The sequence below is a fragment of the Thermoascus crustaceus genome (genome assembly GCF_041956765.1).
Source record: "Thermoascus crustaceus strain CBS 181.67 unplaced genomic scaffold VTN00scaffold_1, whole genome shotgun sequence".
NCBI classification, from domain to species: domain Eukaryota; kingdom Fungi; phylum Ascomycota; class Eurotiomycetes; order Eurotiales; family Thermoascaceae; genus Thermoascus; species Thermoascus crustaceus.
Window position 1 is genome coordinate 6612378 of NW_027192527.1, and position 13173 is coordinate 6625550.

The 13173-nt window shown below is 48.1% G+C and overlaps 2 protein-coding genes across 2 annotated transcripts; one reads left to right on the forward strand and one right to left on the reverse strand.

Moving 5' to 3' along the window:
* Nucleotides 1-2079: 2079 nt before the first annotated feature.
* VTN00DRAFT_2413 (uncharacterized protein) lies at nucleotides 2080-4866 on the forward strand (the record flags this gene model as incomplete). The annotated part of the gene is made up of 3 exons (XM_069428629.1): nucleotides 2080-2364; nucleotides 2492-2950; nucleotides 3004-4866. The coding sequence occupies 3 exons, from the start codon at nucleotides 2080-2082 to the stop codon at nucleotides 4864-4866; spliced, it is 2607 nt and encodes an 868-aa protein (XP_069293115.1).
* A 1723-nt stretch (nucleotides 4867-6589) lies between these two features.
* Nucleotides 6590-10582, reverse strand: VTN00DRAFT_2414 (uncharacterized protein; the record flags this gene model as incomplete). Its single annotated transcript, XM_069428630.1, has 1 exon — nucleotides 6590-10582. The coding sequence occupies one exon, from the start codon at nucleotides 10580-10582 to the stop codon at nucleotides 6590-6592; it is 3993 nt and encodes a 1330-aa protein (XP_069293116.1).
* Nucleotides 10583-13173: the final 2591 nt, after the last annotated feature.

The following is a 13173-nucleotide window of genomic DNA, read 5'->3' on the forward strand; positions in this document are numbered from 1 at the left end:
TTGAATATCACACATGGAGGCAGTGAATAGCCATCAGTGCAAATTGCTTTGATCACAGTGACCCATTCACAATTCCCTGATTGTAGAACTGATCGCCAACTGTAGTATTCAGCTTGGGTAACCACCTTCTGTGCTGATATAAGGCCCATTGTGAATCCAGTCTCATTGAAGTTGTAGATATCCTCTGGTTGAATCCTGTTCTCATCAACCATGTGTTTTATTATAGTAAACCACTCTCATAGTGATTTCGGGTCTTTGTTTAGGGCACATTGATAATTGTATTGTCTTGAGAAGCGTGTATGAAGCTCATCATGATGTTTGACAAAGGTTGATGCCCAATTAACCCCGACAGTTAATGGGGGGTTTGATCCACGCGCCGCAAAAAGGATATTAGCCATTTCTTGTACAGTAGAGGGCCTAGGCGCTGCTCCACGCAAATCCATAGAGAAGATCCATTCAACAAGTGAATCCTCTTCTAATTGGGTCAGTTTATGGTTATTTGCGTGTATATCAACGCGTGAGGTTGTCCCCTTCGCCTGCCGGGCTAACGTTCTATAGGGTACACTATATAGCTTTGCAGCTGCGCGAATCGATTGAAATTGGCCCTTTTCAATATCCTGGAGGGCTAATAAGATCTTGCCCTCTTGTTCGATAGCATCTCGCGAAGATCGCGAGGATTTTGGTGGCATAGTGGATACTTGAATAAGAAGGGTATAGGGAGAGACGCGTTTTCGGGTGAGGTGTGCCACTCACCCGTGGATTACGTTAGAGAGTGGACATGGAGCAGTTATACAGTTGCTTCTCACCAAGGGTGCGAAGATGGACTATGTGTATGGAATTGTAAGTGAATCCAGCCTGACTGTAACGGCGGTGGGGTGCACTAAGCCTTGAGCTAGTGCTAGTATGTAGCAAGCGTGTAGTCGGCGATACGCCGGGGTCAAACAAGGGAATAGATAACGAAAGGTATCAAGTAGATTGGATTCGAACGATCTGCTGATTCCTTTTACCCAGGAATCAGCTCTCCTTATATAGATCTATCTACTAGGTCATCTGCCATGGGGTTTGCTCGAAGGATCCCCCATGTCATGATTTTGACCAGGTTCCCAAGGATCCCCGAGGACCCTGAAATCTAGAGACAAAGAATATAGCAAACAAAGGATCTAACACAGGCGAGGACCGTGCGCAACGCGGGGTTCTCGCCGGCGCTAGTATTACACTAGCGTCGCCTACGACACTGACCTAGATGGATCTATGCTGGATTGATAGCTGACACTGTCCTTGTTTGTCCACTATATCAGGGCTGAAAAACAAGGCAGCTTTAGGGGTTAAAGGATACCTTGTTCAGAGAGCACCACCCCTAGAGGCCTCTAGGCATGTTACGCATGTAATAGCAGGCTCCACACAGCGCCGCTCCCGTCAGTGGAATCATAGGTCCCAATATCTCCCACTGTGTGGGACAAATCATATCCTCTGAGAATCAGAGAGCCAGGTATGTCCATTGCAGCAGAGATCATGAGTTTGAGGGGATTAACAACTTGCCGACCAAGTATTCGGGAATCACATTGCCGATGAATGGAGGCCATGACTGGTGTGAAGCTGCTCGTAATGATAGGAAGCCAACATCTAGGCTTGCCAGCCCCTGCGCTGATACAAAATGCTGCGCCGCAAAGCATGCATACACTATTGAGATCAGGGGACGTAGCGGCCAATTAAGAAACCTATTCTTTGTATAGCCGAGCGCTTCAAAAGTACCCATAAAAAGCTCCCCCACATGAACTGCGCTCGATTACCAATGATCCTTTTCAACTGATACATAAAGCCCATGCCCCAGCTAACAATGTTTCCAGGGTTCATCCTGTGGTGCCATGATTGTTGGGCTCGCGCGCTTGAATCTCTTCTCACTTTGGTCGAGCAACTGCAATTCTACATTAACAACCACGACGAAGCTGCAGTAACAGCTACGCAAGAATTCACCCATTCAATTATTAGCATCCGGCTTCTTTTTCCTGAGCGCGTAGTGCTGCCATATCGGGCGACCAAGCCTTACGGTTAGGCTGACCGCACTTTGGAAGACCAGAGATGAAATCCACCAGCACACTTCTCGCCGCTGTGGCACTTCTTGCCGCACTTGGTGCAGAAATGATTTCAATCAAACGAGAATGGAGCGCAGACATCCGGATGGAATGTTTATGCTGGGCTGGTCTTGCTCTTATCCCCCGAATCCAGCGCTACTCACTCAACGGAAGCACTGCTCGCGCAGAGCCCAATATATCTCCGACGCCGTCATGGATGCTATGCCTAGTATCGTTAGCCATTGCCACTTCTCAGATAGTCCCTTTGTATTATAATGTAAAATCGATGTTGGTAAGTCACCCCTGATCATCGGATCTCTGACGAGGTTATTTTGGATCGTTATTGTGTCAATACGGGTTCCATTCTCTTGTCGCATATGTGCTCACTCAAAGTTGTATGACTGACTGTGGATACATAGCCATTGGTAACAATCATAACTTTCCTATACTCACTTCGGGCTTCATGGACTAGTCCTTTACCAGGACCAGTCTCCGCCCTCGGAGCGGCCTTTGAGGCGTTGAGTACGCCAAAAGGATCCCGGCTCCCTTGGACGAGAGCGTGTATAGTGGTAGTACTAGGAGTATGCGCTTACATCCTTCTCCAGGCGTCTGGATCTGACAATGACCTATCCTACGTTGCCTGCGCTGTCTTCACTCTTTCCCGAGCTTTGACCTTTATCTTGCTGGCGGCATGTAAGGATTATGGCCCGTGGCCGGAGGAACGAGGCGTAAGCTTGAATGCTAAAATTATTGCTTCTCGAGTCTTCTGCATGGTCACAGGTGTTATGGTGGTGTTTCCACCTCATTCTTCTCTGTCGTGGTCTATGGTTTTCCGAGCCTTCTTTAGTGCTACTGAAATAGCCGCAACATTCTATCTGGTACGTTCTCTGCTTAATTGCCAAGAGGATTGCAGCATGCTTACTCTTGTTAGGTACACTCTGGGGGTTTCGTGTTTGCAACGACAATCAACACATACTCCATGGCGGCCGTTGCGACATTGATCGCCGTACTGCCTACTCGGGCTGTATACCTGTCGGGAGTGTCTCTTGCAACCCTAGCACAAGGTATCCTCTGTTTACCACTGTCGGTCTCAAATAGAAAACTACTTCTTTTCATCTTCATTCCAGCACTCGCCATTCTGTATCGTGCGTCTGAGACCTTTTCCAGCGGATTTTACAATGACCAGCATGCCTTTCATTCTGACATATCTATACATCCAATCGAACAATTAGCTTCTCAAGCGGAATCACGATTTCAAGAAATGGTCCAGAGGCAATCACAGACACTGGAGGATGCTTATGCGGAATATGAACGCCGATACAAACAGCCACCCCCTCCCAATTTCGACAAATGGTTCTCTGCCGCCAAAGCCCACAACTTTGTCTTGATCGACGAGTTTGACACTATGATGCAAGCAATGGAGCCGCTGTGGGGAGTTTCCCCTGCTGACCTCCGGGGCAGGGTGGAGTCTGCACTCAACTCCGGCCACATGTCCATGATCCGCTTTGCGATCACGGATCACGTCGCTTCTTACTCGATGGAAAACTTCGCACCATGGATGGCACAGGAAGTACATGGTTGGCTCAGCGAGGACATCTTGAACACCTTACCCGATTTGGTCTTTGCGATCAATATCAAGGACGAGCCCAAGGTAGTCGTGGCGCATGATGTGCTGGAAGCCGCTCAACGCATTGCCAACAACGAAACGACGTCCCTTGCCCCCAGTAAAAATCCCTCGCTGTCACAGCGTGTTGATTTCCTTGAGGTGGGAAAACAGAATGCATGGGAGGCCATGACACTCTCATGCCCGGTTGATTCTCCCGCTCGAGACTTTTCTCAACCCGCTCCTTCCCCTAATTCCACAGTCTTAAACATAAAATTTCTTTCCAATGTAACCATGAGCAAAGACGTCTGTCTGTTTCCTGAACTGCGGTATCTTCATGGCTCTCTCTTGTCCCCCGAGTCTCTTTCGCTGACACATTCCATTGTGCCTGTCTTCTCTCAGGCAAAACTCTCTTGCTTTCAAGACATACTCTACCCAAGTCCGTGGTATGCCGCCAAACTGAGGATGCAAGAATACCACGAGTCAGAGGATATGGACTGGGACCAGAAGCGAGATGTCCTGTATTGGGTTGGATCGACAACAGGCGGCCACTCGACCCTAGATAACTGGAAATCATTCCAACGTCAACGACTAGCCCTGCTGGCCGCTTCGCCAGAAGAACTCATCACCCTGATGAGAAAAGAGCCCTCAACAGCCGACAGTAAAAGCTTGATATGGCGACCCGTCAACTCCACGATCTCCGAAATATCCTCCCTCCTCAATATACGGATTTCCGCCGTGATTCAATGTGATGATGACGCCTGTGAGGCACAAAAGGCTGCATTTAATGTTGAACCCGGGCACAGAGATGATGTCCGCGCGAACTACGAAGCGCGGTATAACATTGACCTTGATGGTAATGGTTTCAGTGGCCGCTTTTACCGTGCTTTGAGGTCGAAATCAGCTGTTCTCAAACAGACACTCTATAAAGAGTGGCATGATGACTGGCTCGTTCCTTGGGTCCATTATATACCGGTTAGTATGACTCTGGAGGATCTGCCCGAAATCATCCGTTATTTAAACCAAGAGCCGGAAGGACAGACTCTTGGACAATCCATTGCGGAGAGGAGCAGGGCCTGGGCAGATAAGGTTCTTCGCGCGGAGGATTTTCGGCTTGTGTTTTGGCGATTAATGTTAGAATATGCAAGGGTCATGGATGATGAGAGGGACGTACTGAGATGTTGTACATGATGGATGTATATAATTACATATGTGAGCTTTTTCTGCAATGTGTTCAGGGCCTTCCATTTCTGCTTTAGTGCTCAGGCAGTGCTGCTTTTTGCACACTGAGCTGACCTGAGTATAGGCTGAGCAATCTCAGAGCTTCTGAAGTTGCTCTCTGATTCTCCCTTCTCCAGTAAATCTGAGATCGCAGTTTCCGGGTATGATTAAGATTGATGCCACACCTCTGTCTTTAATTAAGGCGGACTGAGTCGGATTCCCTTTCTTTTGCACCCTGACATCTAGATTTGGGTCCGCATCGAGCATTATAAACACGCTAAGACCGCTGAATCTTGAAAAGTGAAGTACCTGTTTCAACAGCTGTAAACTGACAAAGCTTATAAAGGAGGGGTTGAACAGCATCAGTCACATGGTTATGTGATCTGTTTAAGACTCAAAGCTAACCCGAAAAGCAGGAAAGACTTGTTTGGGCATCCAACAAGAGAGACTATTGCGTTGTCACTACACAATACACTTAAAATACTCTATTCAGACAGTTGTAGGCGTGGAAAGTTAGCTCTGCTTTGGGGGATTCGCTCACTTCCATAACTGATACCCGGGCACGGGCAACACTTCATGCACAATCATCTGCCAGATTCCGGTAGTCTGCTGGAGACATCTTATATAAATAACGTGGAATAGGTTCAGACTAGACTTCGGCAAGTCCCATGGGAATTTCAAAATTTCACTCCCACTCCCATGGAGCAAATTCCCATGGGCTTGGGCAGCCTCCCTTGGCCCACCCATGTGTAACGCCTGGGCTCTGAAGACCCCTACTAGGCCTAATTTGAAAGGACTATGTCAACTGATATGGGCCACGTTTGGGGCCGAAACCCATTAAGGAGATCTGGCATAGTCTATAGAGCCAAGATCTAATAGGGATTAGTACTACAGACTGGAGTCATGTATATAAAGCCCTTACAAGCTGACCTTCTTCTAGAAGTCAGCAATCAGTTCTCATGCATCTGGAACATATTGCTATACGCTACTACCTCTGTTATTATTACCTATAACTACTTATGCCTTGATATCCCATCACGCTCTATCCATCATCCGCTCGATAGTCCTATAGGCTACATCACGCCTGAGGGTTAGTCGGTCATTACATCTTTTCGCCTAAACTGTAAGCCAAATACTCAAAAATACAGACGAAAACTGCATAAAATATGCATATCACGAGATTCCCTATGTTTGCACTGTTTGTGGAACCTGAGGTTCGACTCTAAGAATCCTAGAGTCGGATCGCGACTCCAATATCTTAGAACCTGAACCTGAGTCTTGGCGGTTCCGAGTCGAATCGAACCTGACGAGTCGCGACTCCTTACGAGGTCTAGCGACCGTCGACCCATCCATCCCGGATGCGTCGCCCCCCGTGGGATAGGGCTATTTCGATGAACAATGTATATAAGGACGCTCCTTAACCATGGGGATTAGGACCCCGTGGTCAACTCAAATAGCAATCTTGATAGCAACATTGCTAGTAACGGCCTATTCATCCATCTCTTTCCCTTGCTTTCTGTCCTCAAGATAAACCCAACGAGCCTCTGCCTAAGAAGTCTTAGGTCCGCCGCTACAGATGGTTCCGATTTCTGGAGATCGCCTTTTCATAGTCTATTGACAATGGAGAGTAGACGTCAAGTCTTTGCAGTCCAAGTAATCCATTAGATTTGTAAAGACGGTCTGTCCTGTCTTTTCATGCTCCGTAGTGGACAAACGGAATCCAAAACAGCGAGGTTTTTGGTTGCTGCTCGCAAGAATCCGAACCCAGGGGGATTGCGTCTCTCTGGTCACTTTTCATCCAGCCAGTTTTCTCCATCATTACTTCCAAAGCCTTGACATCTTGCTCTGGCTCTTCTAAATCCCCTTCAAATTTGTCGAGTTTGTCTGCACCATCCTCACTTCTTCGGTCCACAGTGGCTTTCTCTTTGAGGCCGGCATCACGGATCATCCGGATTCCTCGGTGGACTCCTCGAGCCACGGCTTCGTCTTTCATGCCTTCCACCTGCAAGGTCTCATACACGACTCGAGCCACATCAACGCAATATTTATCTGATACCTCCCAGAGAGCCCCGACAGCATGGCGAAATCCGGCGAGCTGGATGGCACTGATGAGATGAATTCCTTCGTCCAAGAGTGTGACCTCTTTATTCGCGACAGTCGAACATGCGGAGAGGTAGGCCAAAAAGGGGGCTGATTCTTGGAGATTCTGCTGCCGAAGTCTGTCTACCGTTAGAGGGTTTGTTTCCCAATCCTCCGTGAGCAGACAGCTTCTCTGAGGGTTCTTGGCATCTGACAGGCCATGACCTGCGAAGTGGAAGATCTTGCAGGTGCGGAGGTGCGTCAAGATTTCATCAGTGCGCTTGGTACCCTCTATTGTCGCAAAGTTCATTTCCTTGCAAACTGACTGAATGGCTGAAATTTCCTTCGCAGCAAAAGGGAGGGATATCTGATGGGGTGTTTCGACCATACTCGTAATGAGCGCGTCTTGGGATGCGGTGGCATGAGAGGCGCAATCCATGCCGTGTCGACGACTGTGGATCAACGATTTCACCGACGTACTGTAAGATGATATGACTCGGTCTATTACAGTCTCGTAGACTCCTTTTGCATGATTACCGGCTGCATGAATAGGCATATTGGCCATTTGTCCTGTCAGAACCCACCAAACATGAGGCCAGTCATTATCACAGCTCGGAGGCTGCATGATTCCCAGCTCTTCCAGTATAGGTTTTGCAGCAGTCTCCCATAGCCATTCTAGCAGCGGCGATAGATATGAGGGTGAATACTTCGCGGACGAGTTGGACAGAGTCAATTCATCCGATTTGGCTGCAACATCCCAATTATTCAGTTTGTCCAAGCGAAGTGCTCTGATTGATTTCCCTGTTTCAACGATGATTGCATCGCACCGATATTCATGGGCATTGATGACAACGATGGGTCCAGAGTGCGCGGCAGCCTCAAATTCATCTGCAGTCGGTGGAAGAAGAAATTGTGAGAATCCATCCTGGTCGCGTATCTTCACTATAAGTTGTTCGAACTCTTCATGAAGCTGATGCTGGCGGTTGAATTGACCCGTCTCTGGTTGCGACAATTCCCAGGAGGAGGGGGCCCCTAAAAGGCTATGTGAATCAGATTCCGAGCTGAGCTCGTCTCGAATGGCCTCAAACCTCTCAGCAAGGTGCGGATGCTTGCTTTTGAGCTGGGAAATTTCTGTTCGCATGTCCAACAAAAGGCTCGATATTATTGCTCGGCCCGTTTCCAGTACCTGTAAAGCATCAGCGGGACTCTTCCCGGCCTCGAGTGATACCGCAGCAGCCTGCGACGCCAGGCCAAAGAAGTCCTGAAGACGAGACTGCTTGTCTTCGTCATTCAGGTATTTCGGGCACATTGTTGGTAGTAGCTGGACCGCTTCTTGAAGAAGACTTGCTGCTTCCTCAGGATTGGAGCCTCGGAAATTTGAAGCTAGAATACTAGCCGACCAAACGCGAACTGACGGTAGTGCATTGACGCAATCCCACCCTTCCCGATAACATTCGATGGACCTTTGTTCATCTGCCTCATCATTGGCTTGATAGAATCGAAGCCACCGACATTGTGCAAGGTTCAATGCACAGGAAGCTCGCCGTGGATGATTCTGGGGCGTCTCCTTTAGTGCCATCTCCCAGTGGTCTATTGCACCGTTAAGGCACCCCAAAGTTTCGTTCGTGGGGCCGGTTTGAGTGAGGGCCATGAAGTACTTTTCGGTGAGGCAGCTGGCTAAAGATTGATGCATCTGGGCCCTCCGCCGAGGTCCCACATTGGTTTGCTGAATGGCGGTATTCATTATGTCGATTGCCTTGTTGATATCACTGAAATCGCCACAATATTGAAACCGAAGTGGCTTCCGGTGGTGAATGCAGGCTTCAATTACTTGTGCTTTCACCTTAGGGAGATCTTTCTTGGACAAATTGCCTCGGGATCGCGTTTTAAGCATTTGAGATAGTTTGATGGACAAAGTTGTATCAAAGTGATCTTCAACGTCTTTGTCGAGCAGCGAGCTGCAAACATCAATAGCACGATTAAGATAATCTCTATTCGCCGTCCGGTCAAAAAGAAGGTGCAAGCAACTCGCGAAGTTCTTCATCACGGCGTTCCAAAGAGGGTCCGTCGGGTTTCCAATGTCAATCGCTTCAGTGAATGCACGATGACCGGCATGCAAGTCCTCACCTCTGCCAGTTCCTTCCAATCGTCGAAGGAGATGGGTACCCAGTGTGGCCAGGCATCTAAAAAGCTCTCCTTCAGAATCTTGCGTTCGACTGATCTCCGTGGTTTTCTCGGCCAGTTCCACTGCGTGATTTATGTCCGTAATATCCCCTTGACGCTCAAAGCGAATGCCATAGAGGGTTGATAAATTGCACAAAATCGACAAACGATTGGTGTTGGTCGAAGACAAAGTTTGAGCTGCGAGTTCCCCCACTTCAATAGCTCGATGAAGGTCTCTCAACGATCCCGTGCTTTCGTATCGGAAATTCAGCCATTGTCCCAGCATGCGAAACATTTCAGACAAATCGAAAGGACCATCTCCACCTTGCACCGCAAGGTCTGTCATCTCGATTGCTTGGTCACGGTAGCAAAGACAATCAGTGCTTTCGTACCGTTCATAGAGTCGAATTACCATCTTTTCCAGCTGAGACAGCATAGCTGCTCGCGCAGGATGATCAGATGGCGTGTTCTTCAAAGCCATCGTGACATAGTGAGCCGCACAGGTCATATCGTCATCTTTCTCGGTATTCATGTATTTTAGGGCCCAGGAAGTTGCCAAGTAGTTAAGTGTACTAGCTCGGTCATCCTGGCTGATAAATGGATTCTCTATAATTTTCTGAAGCATTGAAAAGCATTCGTCGAGATCTTCCCTTTTTCCGCCCATTGTAAACCGTACAAGTTGTAAGCTCACGAGCTTTAGGCATAGCTGAGTGTGCAAGGCGTCGCATCGAAACGGAAGGCTCAATGCGTGCTGAAAGGCATCGATTCCATGGTCTAGACTCTGCGAGTCTTTAACGCGGAAGTACTGTGTGCCTTCCCATTTACCTAACAAGAAAAGCCAGTGCGCTCGGGTATGGGGATCGACGCCACCAACTGCGGTCACGTCCTGGGCAATATTTATCGCGTTCTGAAGATCACGGTGGTTGGCGCCGCTGGACTTATGATAACGCGCGACGGACCATTTTGCCAGTTGCATCAGCAAGTTTGGATCTCGCGGGTAGTAGGGGGGCATCTGGTTCAACGCGAGTGCGATGACTTCGATCGTCACATTGAGAACATCAAGGGAGTCGGTTGCCCGGTATCGAGTGCCTTGCAGCAACTCTTTGTCATTTATTGCCCGAACCTCAGAATCTCCTTGGATTTGGTGACCACGTTCGCATGCTGTTGCCCTGATCAAATTGGCAATTCGGTAGCGTCGGGCAGACTGCTCATCCTCGAGCGGAGTGGACAAAAGCCAGAGATCGGTTTGCACCATGGCTCGCTGAGCCCATTCCGGGTCTCCAGTCCGTTTGTACAAATTGAAGTTTGTAAAAATGAAGAGTTCTATTTCCTCGTCGTTGGTTGGGTCCTCATGTAGTTCCGAGAAGACTCGTAACTCATCGTCGTCGATCTCCCGCAGCGAGCTTGCAATTTCCTCATTGATCTGGAAAACTTCGCTTTCCATGATATCGAATTGGTTAATTGAATAGTGAGAGGCTTGGTGATAGGCTGTCAAAATTTAGTGAGCAGAAAGGGATCGGAAGAAGGCAAAAGACTTCGAGGCCATCATGGTTGAGGCTGAAAAAAAGGCCAAACACGCGAAGGCAACCTGGGGTGATGTCACGCTGGCAGCTATGGAACGCACAGCTCACTTTTAGGCATAAAAAATGCTGAAATTCTGATGGGTCACAGGCAGCGCTAGGTGACCGCCGGTAGCACAAAATGGCTGTGTCATCAAGGGAGAAGAAGAGAAGACTTCAGCTGAGAGGATACCCCAGTCATGTAGGAAATTCAGGCTGAGGGGGCTGAACAGGGCGATCTCTCTCTTTGGGTACACGCTCCGATCCTCGGGTTCACGAGTCGGTGAGGGTCCACCAATGTAAATTGACAGCCCAGCACTTACATATCACACGCAGCTCGGGCACTGCCCGTATTCTCTCTAGCAGAGAAACAAACGACTTGACTGATAGAACCAATACAAGTATTACAGGTTCCCAATCTTTCAGAGAATTTTAACACTTGCGAGGTTAGTCCAATCGCCAGCCTTCCAAACGGGTACAAGAGTTGTATGCACGGAGCCCAGGTACGCCCAACCCAAGAAATCTGCCTCGGGCGACACGGCGCAAGAACATTCAATCAACCATAGAGATACCTTTTTTTCGACAATCGATATGAGTGCTTCCCAAACGTATGATCGCCATGACCTCACAAACTGGCACGAAACTAATTGCTCATTCTTAGCCCCACGCACCCCACTATAACCCCCGCAGATGGCGGCGGTCGCCCAGTCATCCCAAAATTTCCCCAAGTAAGAGGACGACACCCTCGAGTTCCATTTCTTCACCTGACGTCTTATTGCTTTTCAGAATGTAACTTTCCGGCCCGGGGACTATGTTAAAGTGACTCTAGCCAATCCAGATGGTACGACAACCTCTCACGGCCCGTTACTGGTGGGAATGGTGACTTCTACTGGGGAATTTACTCTAAGTACTGAGGATGGAGACCCGTTGCAGATTGGAGAGAGGCAATCTTTTCTTGAGTCCGAGCTGCAATTGGTGATTGTATGAATACTATTTCGTGGCTTCAGGAACACTTTTATGTCGACCCCCGAGTCGTGCTAAGCCACATAGAAATTGAGAGGTCTTTAAGAAGACAGTACAGAGATGTAAGAGAGAAGAAATCAGATACAAAGTGTGCAACATGGTATTTTCAAGTCATCTTCCCGGAGAGTAGGTATTCAAATGATTCTATATTGAAGTTTAAACACTGGAAATAGGCAAGCACCGCGGCCATGTTTATACTATATAACCCATCCTGAAGCTCAGACAACTAGGCTCTCGAGACCGGTAAGATATCCTTTAGATCTCAAATCCTTTCTATTGAGGTGATAGATGAGTGGTTCGTGATGTTGCAAGTGAGCAGCTAAAATCACTATCCTGTCATGTTGGTAGGAAGATCTTGCCGAATCTCAAAAATCAAGTTATATTGTTCAATTTCCGGATCCGTTCGCAATGAAGACAGTCAAAACTGTGGTATATCTGGAATAACAAGTCCATCAGTATTTCGAGCTTACAGAATCAAGCATAGAGACCTACGTCGCACTGGCCACAAGGATTTCGACACTTTTAGCCTTAGTGATACTCGAGATGGTTGTGATAAAGACCACGACTGAAAGCGTGACGACCAAGACTCGAGCTGTCCAGCTTCTGAGAAAATTACACACCAGCATAGGCAATAAAAGGAGAGTCGTAGCAAGTGCAGCCATCAAAGCTCCCGCGATTCGTTTCGCCAAGCAGCTCGTTGGGATGAAGACATTTTCATTTAGTGACCGATCATATGCCGCATATCTCTAGCTCACTGTTAGTGCCACGATATATTTTTCCAGGCGATAGTTGAACACACCCTGTAGAAGCCTCTAAATAGTTGAACAAATGCTGTCTCCACTATCTCCTCCAGTCGCGACAATGGCCCGTCATCTGATGACTTGAATGTGAAAAGATCCTCCTCTCGATCGAGATATTCGGTCTCTGCGCGTGCAATGCTACCTGTTCCATTGATCCAGTTTTTGAGGCTTGTAACATCCCGGATCGGGGCAGGGAGGAAGTTGTATATTCGTGCGCTTTTTTCGATTAGATTGTCTAGAGCTGCTTGTGTTAGAGATCGAATAGCCTCTTTTGAATCCAGACAGAGTCACTGCACCATATTCAGCCAACAAAACGTCCATTTCTTTCAGAATGTCTTCACGTTCATTGTTTTGGTCCCGTCGATGACTTCCCAAAAAGAGAACAGACCGATCATTCTCATCGATATCCCGCAGCCTCTTCTCGAGAACTGATCAGGAATCCTGCTTATAGAGAAGTAATCGAGAGCGAGTACTCGAAAATCGGCGATAAATCTGGAATCCATCATGAGCGCCGACCAGGGAGGAAAACTGGGGATAACCGGGCTGATGATCTTCAATTCGGTGTGGGATGCCTGGCGAAAGTTGACCTGAATCTATTCGGGTTTTAGGGTTTTAGGGTTTTAGGGTTTTAGGGTTTAGGGTTTTAGGGTTTA